Source organism: Meles meles, chromosome 19 (assembly GCF_922984935.1).
Source record: "Meles meles chromosome 19, mMelMel3.1 paternal haplotype, whole genome shotgun sequence".
In the NCBI taxonomy this organism is placed as follows: domain Eukaryota; kingdom Metazoa; phylum Chordata; class Mammalia; order Carnivora; family Mustelidae; genus Meles; species Meles meles.
In genome coordinates, this window is record NC_060084.1 from 57,366,125 (window position 1) to 57,388,330 (window position 22,206).

Consider the following 22,206-nt stretch of genomic DNA (forward strand, 5'->3'; position numbering starts at 1 on the left):
AGCCCAGAGTTTTCCTTACAGCATTCATGACAACACTGCTTTTATCCATCGCAGATTTGTCATCTCCCTGAGCAGAATGAAGAGCCGTGAGGGGAAGGCTCACGACCATTCTCCTATCAACCATGGCACACTTGTCAGCATTGAAGAGGATGTCGTTGAGTGATTGTTGAGTGAAATATTGAATAGGTACAAGCATGAGAAAAGCAAGGGGCCTCCTCCACTTCCCAAATGTTTGTAGGACCGTGCTGCCCAGCATGGTCATCACTACCCATGTGGGGCCACTTCAGCAATTTAAACTGAGAAAAGTAAAAAACTCAGTTCCTGGGTTGCATGAACACCCTTTCAAGTGCCCAGTTATCACATACTGCTACTGGCTACCCTACTGGACAGGAGGTATAAACTTCTTCCGCCATCACTAAAGGTTCCGCTGGCTGGCCCTGCTCTAGGAAATCGAATACAGGCTGAGCCCAATGCTTGCTTTAAAACATCAGCCAACCTACCCCCATCTCTCAGCTAGTGCTTCCCAGTGTAAAAGTCACTGGGGGTTACCCGAGTTTCTGTAGTTTGCACGTTGATCTTTTCAAGGCCTTCCACAGTATGCTGACTCCACTGGGCTCCAAGTCATTCTGCAGAAGGTTCAGGTGAACCAGGCTTTTACTGCTTCCAAGAACAGAGGAGAGATGCTGGCAGCAAGCAGGCGTCAGATTGCATCTCTCCAACCTAGGAGTGGGTGGGAAGGAAGTGTGAAAGATGGTCCTCCAAGACTGAGAAGTTAGAAGTGATACCGGATCTAAGAAAAAGTACGTGGTTAAAACAAACTGGCTTCTAGTGGAGAGCTTACCACACACTGGACACTTCTCCAAATGCTTACACATAACTCAATCCGTATACCAGTCCTATCAAAGGTAGCCAATATCTTCAACTCCATTTGCCAGGTGAGGAAACAGAATATTAGCCTGTCTGACTATCAAAGAAACAATATTCAGCCCTAAAAAGTGGCATGAATTTATTTATAAGATCCTTGAAAGGACTAAAATAAGACTACAACCCTTTCCTTACACTTTCATCTTGTTCCTAATTTCAACACAACAAAATCTGTATTCCTAGTAGCTAGCCAACCATATGTTCAAAGACAAAAGTGACAGTGATATCACTTTAAGGTAGTGGAAATTTCCATCTAAGCCTATAAAGAAATGTGATAGGTGTCCAGACATAGAAATTTTGATACATCAAGAATAAAGGGAAAGGTTTCCTTAGGAAGATGTTAGGAGATGTTGGGAGACGTGGAAGATGTTGGGTAGGATCCAGAGAAAGCTTCAAGGTAAAGGCACTATTTGGTGGACAGGAAGAGGAGGATAGGAGAGAAAAACGGTTCCAACATCACCCAAGTGTGTCCTGTCTCCGGTCTAGCGCCCCCTGCAGGGCCTTTACCACCATGTTACATATTGCTGACCTCCATCATGTACCTTTACTAGTAGTATTCCCTTGGTCATCTAGGCCAGTGTTTCCCAATGAGGGGTGATCTTCTCCCAACCAGAGGAGACTGAGCAATGTCTGCACACGAGGGAGAGGCTATTGGCATCTGGAGGCTGGAGGCCAGAGATGCTGTTCTGCAGCATACAGCACATAGAACAGCCCCCAGTCAAGGACTACCCAGTCCAAGGTGTCAGTAATGCGGAGGTTGAGAAACAATGGTCTGATGGTAAAGGTGGAACCCTGTGAACACAAATGAGACACTCGGGTGTCTACTTTAAAGCTTATACATTGGCAGAGTGCCCGGGTGGCTCAGTAGGCTAAGCGTCTGCCTTCGGCTCAGGCATGATCTCAGGGTCCTGGAACGGAGGCCCGCGTTGGGCTCCCTGCTCAGTGGGGTCTGCTTCTCCCTCTGCCCCTCCCCACCGCTTGTGTTTTCTCTCTCCTCCTCTCTCCAAAAAATGAATAAAATCTTTTAAAAAAATCATTAAAGCTACAACACTTGAGAATGAAACTGACTGAAAGTGAACTGAATATCGGGCAGACATTCGTCTTTATAGACAGTGCAATAACTGTTGCAAACATTTTATTCATTTATACATCTGGGGAAGGTCCTAGGGAGTGAGGGCTTAAAACCAGACCAGCATTCTTAAGGCACAAATGGGACCCCGAATTACTTGCATAAGTGTAACAGCTTCTCCTTTACCCACAGGATAAAGAATATTGAACCTCAAGATCCTTCTTGAAGGAGAGGGATGTGGTGAAAAAAACAAACAACTTCTGACTTATTTCACTTAGTAAGGGCATAAGGTCCTCAAGGTCCATCCATTTAATGGAAATGGCAGGATTTCCGCAGAGAAAGACTGAGATCTCTAAGCGTTTTGTGAGAGTGAGTAGACATGGCACCTATGTGAAAAATAGCTATCATGTAAGCCACACTTAACTAAAACTCCTATTATTGGAGTAGAAACCAACTCAGTTTGCTGAACAAACACATCATCTTACAGTTAGAATTGGACTCCCCCTTTGATGGAAAAACTCCAGAGCAGGAAACACAGTACACCAGTCCCCACCTGCTATCCCAAAGGTACTGACCAAAACGAAGAATATCTACAATTCACCACGGGCGGGGAGTGACCGGAACGAACTTCTGTTTCTGCACTGGAACCTCACCATTAAGCAGAAGAGATTCCGAACAAGAGAACTTTGTCATTTGTTCCTCGCCTTCTTGAACCCCCAGGTGACCGCGTGTCATCCCCTCCAGATACGAGAGTAGGATGGGGGCTTCCCACAAAGAGGACTGCGTCAGCTCACCCAAGCGTGTTCAGGGCGCAGCTCGGGTCTTTCAGAGTCTCACACAGGTGCTTCACGCCGTCGTCCCGGACATCATTGCTCCCGAGATCCAAAATTTTCATGTTATGATTACGCCGGAGGGCGTTAGCAAGCTCCTGACAGCCCCCTGCTGTTAAAGAACAGCCCGACAAACTGCAAAACAAACAGAAAAGGGGAAAGAATAACCCTCGCATCCTCGCATCCTCGGGCTTTGCTCTGTCTACGCCAGCCCACATCACAGTCCTCCGAGGGAAAGAGATGCTGGAGCCAGACTTGTCGTGCTGAGCCCTGGAAACAGGAGGGTGTTGGTCAGGAAGTCTGAGACTATCTACGGGTAGAAAGGACGCAGCAGACAGGACAATGCGGCTCTCTTCCCCGTGCCATCTGCAGAGTTTGCACCTCTGGACTTGATGTTGTGCATCTTGCCCTTGGCTGATGCTACTTTTCCTCCTTTCACTGAAATACATGGCAGCCACAAATCTGACTGTGTGCCATATTCTTGAAGTCCTCTGGGAGCCATCAAACCCACAGAGTGGTCTGGGAACCCCCCAACACACACCAGGGTTGGTCCTTAGCCGTCACCCCAGTAGCCTCACCGCCCACCACAGGCAAGCCCCCCCCCAACCTATCCCCCCGCAGGAGAACCTGCAGCTCCTCTGGTGAGCACGCACGTCTACACCCGGGACTCCAGCCCCGTCTGGAGCTCGGGCATTTTCAGGTCAGGTCACACGCTTTCTTCCCATCCTCTGAAGGACAGAGAGGCAAAGGCACTCACTCCAGGTTCTGTAGGCGGCAGTCCGGGCGGCTCAAGGCCTCACACAGAAGCTTCACCCCCTCATCTCCCAGGCTGTTCCTCCTCAGGTTCAGATGTGTCAAACTCTTGTTCTCAAGGAGAGCGTCTGACAAGTGCCTGCAGCTGGGGGCCCCGAGCTGGCAGAACCAAAGCCTGCGGGGCAAGAGCCACAGAGACACATGCTCAAGAAGGCAGCCTGAACTGAGGCCCCTGGGGATGCGAGCCTCAGGCCCCAACTCTGAGTTCAACCACGGGGTCCCCTTGAACCCCAACCTGGGATAGGCCGCGTAGCCATGCTTACTTATGCTTTCCCAGATTTATGCAATGAGCACAGCAAGAATGTTCTGGGCATTAATGGTGGTCTCAAAAAAGAAAGCCAATAGAAGGATGATGATTGGGGCACTGGGGGGGCTTAGTCGGGTGAGCACCCAGCTCTGGATTATGGCTCAGGTCCGGATCTCAGGCTCCCGGGACTGAACCCTGTGCTGGGATCCACACTCTGTGAGAAGTCTTCTTGAGGATTCTCTCTCTGCCTCAGCCCCTCCCCTTGCTCTCTCTCTCTCTCTCTCTCTCAAATACATAAATCTTTAAAACTAAAGGCTGATGATCAAAGCCTCTCAAGTTTCAGTAACACCAGAGAAGTTCCGAAGATCCCCTGTGAGCATCGCACTTACAACTAATGGTCCCACATTGTGGACTTAGAGTTCTCTAAGGTTTACCATTTTCTATGTAAATAATCTGTGTTATGTGATATCTGAAAAAAAATTAATAACAAACACGGTAGAAGAGGGAACTTTGGAAGGTGACAGGTATGTGTGTCTAGAGAGAGGAGCTGAGTCATCACTTGACCAGACCGTAATTTCCCGGTATCCTTGTTAAAATGGAATTCCTTAGCACAACCCCCCGAGACTGATTCAGCAGATCTGGGGCTGCTCGGAGCCTGGGTTTAGAATGGCGCCCGGCACAACACGTGTTAGTCATCAATGGTATAAATGGGTCCCAAATGAAGGACCCACTATTCCCCCCATGTCCACCCCCAAGGAGTCGCTTCCGGAAATGGAACCCTGAGGAGCTTACACCAGTCTCTCTAAGGCGCACTCGGGGTGAGTCAGGGAAGGGCAGAGGAGCCTCACGCCGTCATCCTGGAGCGGGTTAAACCCCAGGCACAGTCGAGTGGTCCTTTGGATGCTGGTGAGGCACGATGCCAGGCCCCGATAGACGGCCGCTGACAGCTGGCATTTCTCCAGGCTGTAGAAGGTCCAAGTGTAGTGTGAGCCCCAACTATGCCCACTTCTCTTTCTTTCTCAAACTCCCAGTCCCTTGGGCCACACGTCTGGGACCCAAACATCACAAAACGATTAAACTGGATAAAGGACAAAGGTTTTAAGGAGAAAAAGGTGGGTCAGTATGAGGGCTTCTCAATCTCAGCCCTACTGACCTCGGGCTAGATCATTCTTTGTGGTGGTGTTGGTGGGGGGGGGGGTCCCCCAGGGCACTGACGGATAATGATCATACCCGGTCTCCACCTACTGGATGCCAGTAGCGTCCTCCCCTCCCAACTGTGAGAACCAAGTAGTGTCCAGACATTGCCAAAGAGCCCCTGGAGGACAAGATCACCCCCAGCTTAAAACCACTGGGTTTTCCGTGTTCACTGTGGAGTCTGCCTCTCCCTCTCCACCCCCCTCCTGTCCGTGCTCTCTCTCTCTCTCAAATAAATAAAATCATTTCGTCTGTAAGTTAGCCACCATACAGTACATCATGCGTTTTGATGTAGTGCACAATAAAATCTTTTTAAAAAATTGGGTGCCTGGGTGGCTCCTTTAGGCATCTGCTTTAACTCACTCAGTTCATGGTCTCAGAGTCCTGGGATTGAGCCCCAGGTTGGGCTTCCTGCTCCTCGGGGAGCCTGCTTCTCCCTCTTCCCCTCCTGCCCGCTTGTGTTCCCTCCTTCTCTCAAAATCTTCAAGCACTAGGTGTTATATGCAACGGATCAATTATTGGACACGACATCTGAATGAACCATATGTTGGCTAATTCAATTTAAAATTTTTTTAAATTATTTATTTATTTATTTATTTATTTATTTATTTACAGTATAACAGTGTTCATTGTTTTGGCATCACACCCAGTGCTCCATGCAGTATGTGCCCTCCCTATTACCCAGATGTTAGAATGTTAAAAAATAAATAAAAAATTAAACCACGGGGTTTAGGGGAGGCTGGCAGGTAAGTCAGCCACAACCAAGGTGAGGGCAAAGCTGGCTGAGTTGGAGCCCCAGGGACACGGTGGACAAGAGGGAAAATACTTACTCGTGGGGCATAAGGAATAACACGGAGAACATGGGGAGATGGAGAGGAGAAGGGAGTTGGGGGAATTGGAGGGGGAGACGAACCACGAGAGACCGTGGACTCTGAGAAACAATCTGAGGGTTTTGGAGGGGAGGGGGGTGGCGGGTTGGGTGAGTCTGGTGGGTTCTAAGGAGGGCACGGATTGCATGGAGCACTGGGTGTGGTGCATAAACAATGAATCTTGCAACACAAAAAATAAGTTTAAAAAGATAAAAAAATTTCAAAAAGAAAAGAGTGAAGATAGGGACAGTGTCAGCGGGGTAGTCAGTACAATAGGGGATCCCCAAGGCTCCCCCAGACACACCGCCACTGCCCCCGCACCCTGCCATTAACCTTGCAAAGACACAATTTTGACAAGACGGGAAGACTTACGACAGCTCCTGCAGGGACGACGTCGACACCGCGGAGGGCCCCTGCAGACTCTTTCCCTCAGTGCCCGAGAGATCATTGTCCCCCAGGCTAAGGAAGCGCACACTCGAGTTCTTGCGGAGCTCCAGAAAGAGACGACAACACGTCAGAGGGGTGAGGCCACACGACTCCAACCTACCAAAGGGACCCCAAGACAGGCAGTTACTCCGGGGAGGGGAGGTCTTCGTCTGGAGTCTTGCCACAAATGAAGGCTTATTTCTCCTCATTCCTCATCGTCTCCCCAGACAGGACGGCCTCCAGGTCCACGCCACTGTCAGGGCCGTGTGGCGCCCGGCCCAGCACCACCGAGCAGCCTGTTAGAAACGCCGGCTCTTGGGGTGTGGGTCCCAGGACCCTGCATTCTGACCTGCCCCTCGGGCGGCTGTGGTCGACCTGAAGTATCGGGAAGCACTGCCTTGACCCCTCGCGCGTGTCCCCCTTCGCTCCTCTTTCCCTACGTCCTTCAGGTGCTGTGCTGAGTCCTGCCCTCCCTGGCGCGTCACTGAATCTGGGGGCAACCCCGGGACAGATCTGGAAGACCAGAGATTTACCACAGATACTGGAGGTTGCAGGCGGAATGCCTCAGGGTTTTAAAGATCATGGTGGACACAGGAATTCCCAGGTTGTTCGAGCTCAAGTTCAGATGGGTCAGCCTTTGGTTGCCGTGTAGGACGAGGACGAGCTCCTTCAGAACCCGCACAGGACTTACTGACTTGCACCTGAGGAAAACAGGAAGTGAGGAGGCTGGCCTCATGGGAGGGGGTACACCCTCCTCTTGTCTTTCTCCCCTCCCCCATCCCCCCCAGATGGACCCCTTCCCTCAAGGATATCATCTCCAAGAGGAATTGGAAACTTGAAGCCCAGCTGGATGTGTTGCACCAGGAGTCGATCCCCTCCCCCACCGCGTCTGCCAGAGGAAACCCTGGAGCCCCCGCTCTTCTGGGCAGGGGGTGACCCCCCCCAACCCAGAAAGGTCTGACGAGAACACCACTCTTCTCTTGTCTTCTCTTCTATCCATTTCTCCACGTCTTTAGGACTAAGCGATAAGACCAGCATAGCGGGGAGGGAGGGAGGATGCAAATGCCGGGTCCTGGTAAAGGGACGTTTGAGGCCGTGTCCTGTGCATCTGACGCAGCTCACAGGACACACGGAGGTTCGAGGACCATCGCTGCTGCCAGGTCTTCCGCTCTAAGCTCCCTGCAGCAGTGCGTGCATCCGGGTTTCAGACCTCGGGGCAGCCCCGAATCGCAGAGGGACAGGAGGACAGAATTAGTTGGTGTGGACCCGAGGGCATCCGACCCAACACCTTCCCCAGCCCTAACATTTGGTCTGTCCTCCGTCAGGTGGCTCTTCCCTGGCTTCTCCTTCAAGGGCCACTTCCATTGCCCCTACCTTCAAGCCAGGTCTGGGAGCCTGGGAGCTCTGCTTATATCACACGAGGGGTTTCGGTCCAAAACCATGCGTCAGCTCCCATGAGCAGGTCTTTACTCCAACACCTTTTAGACCGGCGAGGCCCTTCTGCCTTCCCTGTCTCCCAACACGAAGCCTCCCCCTCCACGCCGAGTCCCCGCACAGATCTCCTGCTCTGGGAGGCCTCCGTATCACCTCCGCTGCGCTGGCCGTCTAAGTGTGTTCCTCCCACACGGGCAGCCCTGTGCAGGCAGGAGTTACCCTTTCCGTTCACGGCGGTAACCGCAGAATGAGGAGATGCTCGTTAAATACCCACTGAGTGAAGAAATGCCCGAGCACGAACTCCCCACCTTCCCTTAAGGCCCAACAATTCACTTGGGGCCCACATAAAGTCGCCTCTCAAGTGCTTCGTCCCAGCCACATCCTCCAAGCTTTCCAGTCCTTCAGTCAGCTCAGAACGGCAGCCTCGCGCAGAGGTTCTGGGGGCAAGGCTGCCAGTGTGCCTGTACGCAAGACCACGTGACAGAGCACCAGGTCTTCACCTGAACATGGACCAACATGTTTGTTATCCCAAGCCCCCGAGCTTACCTTCTGAAAAAGAGATCGTCCCTGCAATAACCAGGAGAAAAACGCTGGATAGTTCTGTTGGAATTTCGCACACCATGCACCACACTTACGTCAGTCTCTGGAGCTTGCATCTTGGGCTTCTCAGCTCGTAACAGAGTTTCTTCATGGAAGAAGCGTTAAGCTTGCTGTTACTCAGGTCCAGCTCCCTCACATTCCCGTGGCAAAACACAGAGCAAACATCCTGCCACTGATGTATCTTGGAGTGTGGCCTTGTCATTTAGGAGAGAGAAAGAAGGTTACTGAGGTGAACGGCACTTGACGCCCAGGCCTGTAGGCCTGGCCTACAGGAGACAAAACCAGACCCATGGGAAATGAAGGAATTTGCTGGTGTACTGGGCAGGAAAACCGGGACTGCAAAAGTATTAGTTCTTTAAGTCCCAGATGTTTTATTCCAACAATCCTCATCGTCCTTCTCAGGAAAGCAGCGCCGTAAGGGAGGGGATGTGGCCATTGGTAGGATCCTCACACGTTCAGGCTTCAAGTCAAACAGGCTGAAGGCGAATTCAGAGCTGTGCTACCTAGGATTTAACCTCTGTGCTCCAATTTTCTCTCTCTAAATGTACATAATAACTTACGCTCATAGGATATTGTGATTTAAAAAGAGGTTTATGCAGATATCTAGAACTTAGGGTTATTAAAATTCTATACACACATGGAATATTACTCAGCCATAAGAAGGGATAGATACCCACCATTTGCATCGACAAGGTTGGAACTAGTGGGGATTATGCTGAGTGAGGTAAGTCAATCAGAGAGAGACAATGGTCCTATGTTCCTCCCATGTGGAAGATAAGCAGTGATGTGGGACACCACAGGGGAAGGGAGGGAAACTGAATGGGAAGAAATCAGAGAAGGAGACAAATCATAAAAGACTCTGGGCTCTAGGAACCAAGGGAGGGGGTGGGGGAGGGGGTGACGGGGACTGACGGGGGCACACATTGGGATGAGCACTGGGTGTTACATGCAACTGATAAATCACCAAACACGACATTAAAAATGAATGTTGACTAGATGATGGTGAACAGAACATAATAAAAAGGATTCTTATTATTTAGCATTCCTTAATGTGGCAGGCTCTCAACATTTACATGAGTAAAAGAGCATCCAAGTTGTGAATTAACCTTTTCATCTCCAGTGAAGAAGTAAAACAAAGAACCCATTAAAGCACCTGAAGGATATAAAGTTCTACATGGAGAGCCCAGAATTACAGTGTTGGCGTGGCTGTTTCCAACCATAACGTGTGTGTGTGTGAGTGAGTGTTGGAGTGGTTGTTTCTGACCGTAGTGTGTGTGTGTGACACACACATGTGCCCATGTATTCATGTTTAACACCCCAGTTAATTTGGAGATACAGACAAGGGTAAAAGCCACTGAGGAAAGGGAGCTGTAGTGTAGAGAAACAAGGACTGGCCTTCACATCAAAAGGTCTGTTATCACCATTAGGGAAGACAAGAAATCTTCAGCCTCAGGGTGATGATGTGTAACTTGGGGAACGGGGTTGATGGAGTATTAATCCTTACAATAAAGGGTATTACCCTGGGGAAAACATGTGGTAGCCAGGACCATTACATAAGCCAACAGTGAACACTACCTAAACAAAGTCCCCTGTTTAAGTTTTAGGGAATCTAAGACCGGACAAATAAATGAGAGCCAATATGTATTGAACTTTCATGACTCTGAGACCCCAAGACCAAACATCTTACTAATATTCCAGTCTGGATACACACAAAGAGATTAGTCTTCTCAGAATTTCTATGTGTGCAACCAAAATTGAACTGGTGTTTTTTGTAGGTTTGAGGGTTAAAGGATTTGTGAGCACATAGCAGACCCGGTCTCAAGAGAGGAGTTTAGAAAACACCCTTAGGGCCTGGAATAATTAGGACACTCAGCTCTCTCTACCTCCTGGGCTGGAAGTCAACAGTGTCAGCAATGGGAAAAGGTTATAGGATAATAACCAAATGTGGTTTAAGTATTTCTGGGATTCTTCTTCCAGGAGACAAAGGGACAAACTAAGTTCAGGATATAGTTGACACCACTGGACCCAACCCCACCTCAAATCGTGCTCAAAGGACGGGCACCAGCGTTTTGAGCTCTGGAGCTGTGAAAGAGGGAGGGGCATTGACCCAGGCTAAGCTGCTTAGTGGCCACACGGGCATAAGCAAATTCTGTTTTTATTTAGTTTTCTCATCTATGAATGGCAGCAACTCTCCACCCTCCATTCAGCAATGGACGTCAGTCAGATACAAGAGGAGGTCTTAGCACAAGGCTTGGCACGTACATCTTCACTATGCAGGGTCTGAGAAAGAAACCCTACCTAGAAGGACATCAGCAGAAGCAGCCAAGGAATACTATAGGACACCTAAAGGGAAATGGTCTCCTGGATTGGAGTGACCCAGAAGGTTTGGTCAGTCATAACCAATGATAACACAACACATCCCCGGTTCTTCATGGAAGAACTTGGGCAGAACCTGGGAAGAAACCTTGGCGGGGAGGGGAATGGTTTGCATTACTCACTCCAGAGTTTCTGTGGTGAATGTCAGTTCCGTTTGAGGGATGGGAACGGTGACAGAAAGCCTTAGCTTACTTAACCTTCGACAGTGCTTTAGGCAAAATGAAACAACTTGGAGTTGTAGATTCCCAAAAACATCTAGGTCAGCTTCGAGGAGAGGACTCAAAATCTGCCTTACAAAGTTTTCCTCCTGAGTTTCATACAAGCACTCAAAAAAGTGTAGGAAGTCAAAACGGTTGGAGACAATGTCGTAACTTCCTAATTCCTCTGCCCATTCTAGTAATTCATCTGTTATCCTGCGACTCACTTTACAGCGCAAAGTGGCTTCCAGTTCTCCTGCTAAGTTTTTTTTTAAAAGACCAAAGAAAAAAAGAGCCATCTGATTCCAGTAGAAGTTTGTGTCAGCCAAAGCATCCATCAGCAGCACCTTCATCTCTTGGTGCTTTGCAGGACTGCCCATGGAGCCTGTTGTCCCCCCCAGTGCGTAGAACATGGCCCCCAAGAACACCTGGAAACTCTGATGAGTGAAAGTCACACACCCGTCACAGTCACTGACCTTTCGAAGGATATTCAAGCTGAGCAGAGTGTCAATGAGAGGTGCTTCCAGGCGCCTGTGCTTGAGGTCCTCCTTTGCAAATGTGAAATTCCAGAACCACATCCCCTCTGCAGCCAGAGAGCAGAGTGCTAGCCACTGCTCCGGCCAGCTCTGGGCCGACAAACTCACCTCTGCTTTGGCAAACATGCTGGAAAAGAAGTAGACATACAGACTGGTGGTCGTCTGGGTGCTCAGCTGGAAGCAAGGACTTCTTGCCATCTGCCGCTTCAGGCAGGAGCACACGGCCCAGCACACCATGGGTGCAGAGCAGAAATAAAACAGGTTTTCATTTTTTCTTACCCAGCGCAAGATTTTCTTTGCTTTGTTTTGGTCACCAAAGTACCTGATGAAATATTCCTCCCGGTCTCCCTCTGTGAACCCTAAGATTTGTACAAACCATGGATCCAGTAACAGCTTTTTAAGATCCTTGGTTCTATACTCCTTGGTTGTGATCAGCAAAGTGGCACTGGGAACCAGTTCTTTTCTCAACAAGTAGAACAGGATTCTATGGGCTGGGAGTCGCTGAAACCAGTCTGTACATGGTGGGCTGGCGTCCAAGTTGGAGGGCATGTCCATTTCCTCAAAGCCATCGATGACAAACAGGAGCCTCTCAGGGTGACTCATGAGCTCTTCAATGGGGGGCTGGGAGTCAGGCCAGTCCCAGGAAAGCAAGCCAGCGAATGTGGTATCCTTCACCTCTTTAACTTTATGGCAGCTGATGAAGAAAACATAAGAGAACTTCTGCTGAAAGAGGAAGCCCTCTGCCCAATGCAGCACGGCCTTCATGGCCAGGGTGGTCTTCCCGACCCCTGCTACTCCCTCCAAGACAATCGTCTGTGGCTGGGCTCCTGTCCTGTTGGGATACAGGAGGCTCTTCAGTTCTTCGTGTTCCTTCTCAGTCACGTTACGCAGATATATGTGGCCTTCGGGCCAAGCCATGTTGTCCCACATCATCAGTATTTTAGCCTTTATCTTCTCTCTGTACCTTCTTCTGTGAACTAAAACAGAGAAGTGAGGAAAAACAGAACACAACAATGGTCAGAATGAATTTTGGCCTTAGGAATAGTAAGTTCTTATATAAAGCCTTGAACAAGACAAACAAGTTCTATCTTCAAGGGTCCAACTTTTGGGAGGAGCGGCATGGTGGGATAAAACAACAAAGGTAGTAGAACAGTTTGAGGATACACAAAATAAATACGGAGAACGCAAGAGAGACTGAGAATCCCCTTTGAAGTGGGGGAAAGGATCTGTAGAGGCTTCTGTGGGGGAGTTAACGCCATAATCTTGAGAAGCTGCCAGTCCAAAGAAATAGAAAGAGACTTTCAGGCAGGGTAAAGAGCTACTGCCAATGCCCTAAGACGGGAATAGGAACATTCTAGAACAGAGTGAGCACAGTGCCTGACGGGGGGACTCAACTGTGGGGAGGGGCTGGTCATGAATAGCTTTTTTCTGAAGGGAGAATAAGCCTTAATTTCCATTTTTCAAAGGTCATCATTGCTTGGAGAAGGGATTATGGTGCAAGAGAGGAGCAAGGAGCCCACTTATGAAGCTGCTTCTGTTTTTTTTTTTTTAATTTCTTTTAAACGATTTTATTTATTTGACAGACAGAATATAAGTAGGCAGAGAGGCAGGCAGAAGGAGAGGGAGAAACAGGCTCTCCACTGAGCAGGATGCCCAACAACTGCTTCTGTTTTCTAAGTGAAAGTGGGTAGGTTAGTCAAACATATCCACTGATAACATGACAACAACAACAATAGGTCTCTGGTTCTTTGTGGAAACACTCGAGCAGAGCCTGGGAAGAACTAGAGCACAGTACTAAAAATAAGATGGATGGACTTCGGGTATATGTTGAGAGTAGAACCAGTAAGATCACTAATACTTTCTAATTAATCAGTGTGGGGGGAAATGCTAAAGAAAATGGAGTTGTTCACGCATTCTAGGTTCGTGCCTTAAATATCTTGGTGGATAATGATTCCTTTTACTGCGCATACACACACACACACACGTTTCTGGTGGAAAGAATAGTATAGTAAGAATCACACAATAGTGACACTTAGGGTTGCAATGCTTTGTGGATACTTCAACTTCTTTGAACCTCAGTTCCCTTGTCTAAGTCCCAAATAAGCAGAAAAGAATGGAAAACCATTTTTCTTTTACCCACCAGAAGTGAAAGGCCATCTTCTGGAGGTGGGGTCCTTTCTGTTCAGATCATCGGAGCTCTCTGAAAGCTGGCGCTCCTCAAATACCAGACTTGCAGAGCTTTACCCCATCTCCAAACAAGGACTGTTGTTCTGGACTGATTAAACCCCAAGACTTGATCACACAACCTTTAAGAAATGGGTCTTACGGACCAAAGGTGGGACACGTGTAGAACCTTACTCCTCAGAACAAGGCAATCTACCTCACCCAGCACTCTGTTCTCTCCCATCCTAGAGCTAGAGAACATGTGACCTACGCTCAGGTGGCAACCATCGCAGGGGTACCCTTCCTATCCCCCCCCACCTAGCCAAGGGGAGAAGGAGTCTTGCCATCCAGAAGATACAAAGCAGAACACAAACAACACATGTCAACTTGAAAAGAAAAACAACACGAGGGAGAGCATTTGCCATCTACGGGACAGACCAAGAGGTCATTTGTTTTCTATATGCAACGTGTTCTTATGAGTCAATGAAGAGAGCAAGCACCCAGAAGAAAAATAGAAGGGGAGAATAAATGGTCATTTTGCAAGAAATAAACAGGCTAAAAGGAATTACGGTTTTCAACTCACTCATACAACAAATGCAAACCAAGTATTAAATCAGGGCAACATTTTTATCAAGTTGGCAAATTTTTAAAAGAATCTGTTGCGAGCAGGACAGTAAAACAAATGCCTAAAGTGTCATTAGGGACACAATGTTATACAGCCTTTCAGAAGATCAGTTTAGCTGCATCAAAGTTTCAATTCTGTACGTGCTTTGACCTGGGAGTTCTAGATTAGGCCCATCTTCTACAGAAATACTTGCAGATGCACACTCATGGATGTTTATCAAAGTGTTATTTAACACGCACACACCCACAAGCCTAAATTTCTACCAACAGGACAGGGCAAGCTACAGGCCATGATATATGCATACAACGGTATATTAAATAACTATTAAAAAAACTCTATCAGCCTCCCTCTTTAAGATTTTATTTATTTGACAGACAGAGATCACAAGTAGGCAGAGAGGCAGGCAGAGAGAGAGGAGGAAGCAGGCTCCCTGCTGAGCAGAGAGCCCCATGCGGGGCTAGATCCCAGGACCCTGAGATCATGACCTGAGCCAAAGGCAGAGGCTTAACTCACTGAGTCACTAAGGCGCTCTGGAAGCTGATAGGTTTGTATAAAGATATGATCAAGGTAACAAATGACAGGCAGTATAAACGGATATATATAATCTAATTGATGAAGAAAAGCTGGAAGAACAAACACCAAATTTTGAAGCTAGCTACCTTTGTAGAATTAATTGATTATATAGGAGAAACTTTGAAATATCAAGCATATTATACAATTTGTATTTGCTTGTACAGTCACTTTACTCTAACCAAGAAACAGGTACCTCCAGGAACCAAAATGTGCTCCAAAACTTGAAAAAAAAATCAAATTATATTACATTAAAAAGAATACTAATAAGCAGAAATAGAATTAAGAGTTTTCATACACTGAGCCTGGATGGCTCAGTGGGTTAAGCCGATGCCTTCAGCTCACATCATGATCCCAGGGTCCTGGGATCAAGTCCTGCATCGGGATCCTTGCTCGGCAGGGAACCTGCTTCTCTCCCTGCCTCTGCCTGCCTCTCTGCCTGCTTGTGTGCTCTCTTTCTCTCTGACAAATAAATAAAATCTTAAACAAGAAAAGAAATATTGGGGCACCTGGGTGGCTCAGTGGGTTAAAGCCTCTGCCTTCGGCTCAGGTCATGGTCCCAGGGTCCTGGGATCGAGCCCCACATCGGGCTCTCTGCTCAGCAGGGAGCCTGCTTCCCCCTCTCTCTGCCTGCCTCTCTGCCTACTTGTGATCTCTGTCTATCAAATAAATGAATAAAATCTTTTAAAAAAAAAGAGTTTTGATATTAAAAATATTATTGATGGGGACACCTGGGTGGCTCAGTTGGTTAAGCTTCTGCCTTCGGCTCAGGTCGTAATCCCAGAGTCCTGGGACTCTGGGATCCTCCCTTGCTTGGCAGGGAGCCTGCTTCTCCCTCTGCCTCCTACTCCCCCTACTTCTGCTGTCACTCTCTCTGAAAAATAAATAAAATCTTAAAAGAAAACACAGCCATTGTTTTTAAAAATAAATAAAATATTATTGATGAAATAGGCTTCATGGAAGGTATGATAGAAAGTTGAAGTAATCTTTCAAATGGCTTTAACAAAAAGAGATGGTAGTATGGGATTAAAATGTTATGATTGGGGGGAATGGGCAAAATGGGTGAAGGAGGGATACAGGCTTCCGGTTACAGTGAAGGAGGGATACAGGCTTCAGTTCCAGTTACAATGCATGAGTAACAGGAATAAAAGGCACAGCACAGCACAATGATACTGTAATAGCGATATAATGGACAGATGGCAATGACATTTATGGGGAACACAGCATAGTGTATAAACTTGTTGAATCTCTAAGTTGTAAACCTAAAACTAATGTTACATTGTGTCAACTATACTCAAGATAATAAAAATCAATTTCATAAAAAAAGTTATGATTGAACAGGAAACACAACACCTAATTAGAGTTGTAGAAAAAGAACAGAGAAGAAATGATTAATGCCAAAAGATAACTCAAGGCGATTTGAGAGCAGAAGAGCATATTTTTACATTTAAATGTCCTGCTTAGCATCCAATCTAATTAAGAGGGTAAAGACCACAAACCTAGTTACCCAGTGACACTTCAGTACACAGGAGTGGAGGACCCCACCAGCTTTCATAGTGTAAAAGATAAGTCACGGCTCAAATACACTGTAAAAAAAAAAATCACAAGTTATTAAGATTCGTCAACACTGGGCACTAGAGGAGATTGCAATACCAGAAACATTGAGGAGAATGACTCTCAAATTGTACAGTTATACTCAAACCATTCATCAGTGGTGCATTAGAGACATTATCAGGCAAGCTTTCACAGAAATTTCCTCATACTGACTTTTCTGAGTTATTATAAAATGGGTCCCCTGAAACATTGGTGAGAAAGACAGATGGACGTGAAAGCTAGGGAAAAGAGGGGATGACAACATTTGAGATTAGAAAATGGAATTTGAGATTAAATCAAGTCCCAAGATGGGAAATACATGGCACCTGGTACTGTCTAGGAAAAGATGTCAGGCTTTCAGAAAACAGTCTAGAACTAGTGGCTGCGGAGCTGATGGGTTCCTTATTACATCCAATTACATTAGACTTCCCAAAGGTTTTAGAGATACTAATTGCATGGAAAGTTGAAAAAGGAATTGTTAACTCAAACAAAAACAGGCAACAATTCCCCCAAAAAGGCATGTGTAGTGGACTGAACAGTGACCCCCCCCCCCACACACACATATGTCCATGTCCTAATCCCCAGAATCTTGTGTAGCAAACGTAAGGACCATGAGCAGAGGAAATCATCCTGGATTGCCCTAAATGCAGTCAAATGAATTCTTACAAGAGACAGAATTCTGACACAAATGTGTGGCCATGTGATCAGAGTGGCAGAAATTGGAGGGATGCAACCACAAGCTCCGGAATGCCATCAGAAGCCAGGTGAACAAGGACAATGCTCCCTGTGAGCCCCAGGAGGAAGCATGACCCTGCCGACACCTTAATTTTGGACTAATCCAGAGCTGTGAGGGAGTGAACGTCTATTATTTAAGCCACTCAGTTTGTGGAAATTTATTATGGTGGCTCTAGAAAGGAAATACAACATGTATTCCTGATGTATCGTGTGGTTCAGCACAGATTTATATCCATGCCACTGAAAACGGACTGCTCCACAAAAATAACTGGAGATATATTTAGCTACCATGATAACTGAAAAACCAAGAGGTTGGAGGAAGGAGCAAGATGGATGAGGAGTAGGAGACCAAGATATCATCAGGTCCCAGGAGTCCAGCTAGATAGTCATCAAACCATTCTGAACACCTACAAACTCAACCAAAGATAAGAGAAGAGCAACAATTCTAGGAACAGAAAATCCACCACTTTCTAAAAGGTAGGACAGATGGAGAAGTGAATCCGAGGCAATGGGAAGATAGATTGTGGGGGCAGGACCGGCTCCCGGCAAGCGGTGGAGCAGCAGAGCACAAAACCCAACTTGTAGAAGTCTGCTCCACTGAAGGACGTTGCTTCAGAGGATAAACGGGATGTGGGGGTGGGTGGAGCCCTCATGGGAACAGTGTGGCTCAGGACCCATGGGGTCACAGAAAGACCCAGGATGCCTGAATGTGGCATAGCCCCCAGGTATCGGAGTGGGGAAGCCAGCAGCCAAGACAGAGCTGAGGAAGAGCCCTCAGCTCAGGGTTACCTTAAACTGTGATCGGTGGCAGTTGGCCCACTGCTCTTCAAGAAGGGACCCCACAAGCAGCAGATACAGGAAGACCCTCCTTCTGGGAAGAAGGGCTCAGGAATGCATGGCAGGAATCTGCTGGGTTTGGAGACTCCAAGTGGGGCTGTGTGCCAGAGACAGAAATGCTTGGTCACAGACCAGGTGAGCTCAGAGCACGACCTGAGACCAGGGAGATAGGAGGGATTGAAGGCTTCTCAATGAGGTGCACTGAGGAGTGGGGCCTCGAGCTCTCAGCTCCTTCCAGCATAGATTAGGAGGCTGCCATCTTCATCCCCGTCCTCCAGAGCTCTACGGAAAGCGTTCAGGGGAAAAAAAAGCTCCGGAGTGTGAACTGGACCAGATTACTTAGCCCAGCTCCTGGCAAGGGCAGCACAACTCCAACTTGGGCAAAGACATTTGAGAATCACAGCAACAGGCCCCTCCCCCAGAGGATCAGCAAGAGCATCCTGCCAAGACCAAGTTCATTGATCAATGAGAACAGCAGAACTTCAGAGCTAGGGGAACAAAAACCTCTCAAAAAACAAAAGCTCAGGACCTGACGGATTCCCTGAATTCTACCAAATTTTCAAAGAAGAAATAATACCCATTCTCCTGAAGCTGTTTCAAAAAATTAAAGCAGAAAGAGAACTTCCAGACTCCTTATGAAGCCAGCATTACCCTGATCCCCAAACCAAGGCAAAGACCCAACCAAAAAGGAGAATTTCAGACCAATATCCCTGATGAATATGGTTGCCAAGATTCTCAAGATCCTAGCTAATAGGATCCAACAGTACATTAAAAACATTATCCAGGGGTTCCTGGGTGGCTCAGTGGGTTAAGCCTCTGCCTTCTGCTCAGGTCATGATCCCAGGGTCCTGTGATGGAGCCCCACATCAGGCTCTCTGCTCAGCGGGGAGCCTATTCCTCCCCTCCCCCGCCTGCCTCTCTGTCTACTTGTGATCTCTGTCAAATAAATAAATAAAATCTTTTAAAAAAAACACATTATTCACCATGGTCAGGTGGGATTTATCCCTGGGTTGCAAGGGTGGTTCAACATTCGCAAATCAATCAATGTCATGGAACACATCAATAAGAGAAGAGAGAAGAACCACATGGTCCTCTCAATTGATGCAGAAAAAGCATTGGACAAATACAGCATCCATTCCTGATTAAAATGCTTCAAAGCATAGGAATAGAGGGAACATTCCTGAACTTCATAAAATCTATCTATGAAAAACCAACAGCAAATATCATCTTCAATGGGGAAAGCTGACAGCCTTCCCTTTGAGATTAAGAACACAACAAGGATACCCACACTCACCACTCTTGTTCAACATAGTGTTAGAAGTTCTAGAAACAGCAATCAGACAACAAAGAGAAATAAAAGGTATTCAAATTAGCAATGAAAAAGTCAAACTCCCTTTCTTTGCAGATGACAGGATACTTTATATGGAAAACCCAAAAGACTTCACCCCAAACTACTAGAACTCATACAGCAATTCAGTAATGCGGCAGGAAACAAAAATCAATGCACAGAAATCAATTGCTTTTTTAAAAAAGATTTTATTTATTTATTTGTCAGAGAGAGAGAGCACACACACAAGCAGGCAGAGTGGCAGGCAGAGTAAGTGAGAGAAGCAGGCTCCCTTCCAAGCAAGGAGCCTGATATGGGACTTGGTCCCAGGACCCTGGGATCATGACCTGACCTGAAGGCAGCAGCCCAACCAATTGAGCCACCCAGGAATCCCCAGAAATCAATTGCTTTCTTATACACTAAAGTGTGGTGCAAAAACAATGAATTCTGTTATGCTGAAAAGAAATTAAAAAAAAATATATATATATATAAAGTGAGGTGGTGGAAAACAATTTACCATGCTAATGGACATCAAAAGAAAGCTGGGGTGGCAATCCTTATAACAGATAAATTATATTTTAAGCCAAAGACTATAATGAGAGATGAGGAAGGACACTATATCATACTCAAAGGGTCTCTCCAACAAGAAGATCTAACAATTTTAAATATCTATGCCCCTAATGTGGGAGCAGCCAACTATATAAACCAATTAATAATAAAAGTCTAAGAAACACATCGATAATAATACAATAATAGTAGGGGAATTTAACACCTCCCTCAGTGAAATGGACAGATTATCTAAGAAAAGATTAACAAAGAAATAAAGGCTTTAAATGACACACTGGACCAGATGGACATCACAGATATGTTCAGAACATTCCATCCCAAAGCAACAGAATACACATTCTTCTCTAGTGCACATGGAACATTCTCCAGAATAGATCACATCCTGGGTCATAAATCAGGTCTCAACTGGCACCAAAAGATTGGGATCATTCCCTGCATATTTTCAGACCACAATGCTCTGAAGCTAGAACTCAATCACAAGAGGAAATTTGGAAAGAACCCAATTTCATGGAGGTTAAACAGCAACCTACTAAAGAATGAATGAGTCAACCGAGAAATTAAAGAATTTTAATAAACAATGGATTCTGGAACACTGAAAAGAAATTAAAAAAATAAAAAGTTAAGGGGGGAGGAGTCAAGATGGCAGAGAAGTAGCAGGCTGAGACTACATCAGGTAGCAGGAGATCAGCTCGATAGCTTATCTAAACATTGCAAACACCTACAAATCCAACGGGAGAGCGAAGAGAAGAAGAACAGCAACTCTAGAAACAGAAAATCAACCACTTTCTGAAAGGTAGGACTGGCAGAGAAGTGAATCTAAAACGACGTGAAGATAGACCGCGGTGGGGCGGGGGGCGGCTCCCGGCAAGAGGCGGAGGAACGGAGCACAAAATCAGGACTTTTAAAAGTCTGTTCCACTGAGGGACATTGCTCCAGAGGCTAAACTGGGGTGAAGCCCACACGGGGTCACAGAAGGATCGGGGGTGTCAGAGTGTCGGAGAGCTCGCAGGTATTAGAACGGAGAAGCCGGCTGCAGAGACAGAGCCGAGGACTGAACTCTCAGCTCGGGGTTACCTTGAACTGGTCGCGGGCTGGGTGAGCTCGGAGCGCGGCTAGAGGCTGGGGATACGGGAGTGATTGGGTGCTGTCCTCTGGGGGCGCACTGAGGAGTGGGGCCCCAGGCTCACGGCTCCTCCGGGCCGGAGACTAGGAGGCCGCCATTTTCATTCCCGTCCTCCGGAACTCTACAGAAAGCGTTCAGGGAACAGAAGCTCCCGAAAGTGAACCTGAGCCGATTACTTAGTCCGGCCGCCGGTAAGGGCGGTGCAATCCCGCCCCGGGCAAAGACACTTGAGAGCCACTACAACAGGCCCCTCCCCCAGAAGATCAACAAAATATCCAGCCAGGACGAAGTTCATCTATCAAGGAAAGTAGGTTCAACTTCTAAGACAGCAGCGCAATTCCAGAGGAGGAGAAAGCAAAGCCCGGAACTCATGGCTTTCTCCCCATGATTCTTTAGCCTTGCGGCTACTTCAATTTTTTTTTTCTTTTTTCAATTTTTTTTCTTTTTTTTTTTTCTTCTGCTAAATTTTTTAAAACTTTTACCCTTTTCTTTTTTAACATTTTTTGACTAGTTTATCTAAATATATATATTTTTTCTTTCTTTTTTATATTTTTTCTTTATTTGTTTTTATTTTTTAAACTTTCTCTTTTTCTGAACCTCTTTTTATCCCCTTTCTCCCCCCCACAATTTGGGGTCTCTTCTCATTTGGTTACAGCGCATTTTTCTGGGGTCTTTGCCACCCTTTTAGTAGTTTATTTGCTCCTTCATATCCTCTTATCTGGACAAAATGACAAGGCGGAAAAAATCACCTCAAACAAAAGAACAAGAGGCAGTACCGAAGGCTAGGGACCTAATCAATACAGACATTGGTAATATGTCAGATCAAGAGTTCAGAATGACGATTCTGAACATTCTAGCCGGGCTCAAAAAGGCATGGAAGATATTAGAGAAACCCTCTCTGGAGATATTAAAGCCCTTTCTGGAGAAATAAAAGAACTAAAATCTAACCAAGTTGAAATCAAAAAAGCTATTAATGAGGTGCAATAAAAAATGGAGGCTCTCACTGCTAGGATCAATGAGGCAGAAGAAAGAATTAGTGATATAGAAGACCAAATGACAGAGAATAAAGAAGCTGAGCAAAAGAGGGACAAACAGCTACTGGACCATGAGGGGAGAATTCGAGAGATAAGTGACACCATAAGACGAAACAA

The 22,206-nt window shown here is 46.7% G+C and overlaps 1 protein-coding gene across 1 annotated transcript in view; it reads right to left on the minus strand.

Moving 5' to 3' along the window:
* Positions 1-545: 545 nt before the first annotated feature.
* NLRP13 (NLR family pyrin domain containing 13) overlaps positions 546-22,206 on the minus strand; it is a 31,104-nt gene continuing 9,443 nt past the window's right edge. Inside the window, exons 2-8 of the mRNA XM_045986819.1 lie at positions 10,905-12,492; positions 8,442-8,600; positions 6,906-7,073; positions 4,676-4,846; positions 3,581-3,751; positions 2,788-2,958; positions 546-720 (exon numbers count right to left, since the gene is read on the minus strand). Of these exons, the coding sequence (XP_045842775.1) occupies positions 546-720; positions 2,788-2,958; positions 3,581-3,751; positions 4,676-4,846; positions 6,906-7,073; positions 8,442-8,600; positions 10,905-12,492 (2,603 nt within the window). The remainder of the gene's footprint in view (positions 721-2,787; positions 2,959-3,580; positions 3,752-4,675; positions 4,847-6,905; positions 7,074-8,441; positions 8,601-10,904; positions 12,493-22,206) is intronic.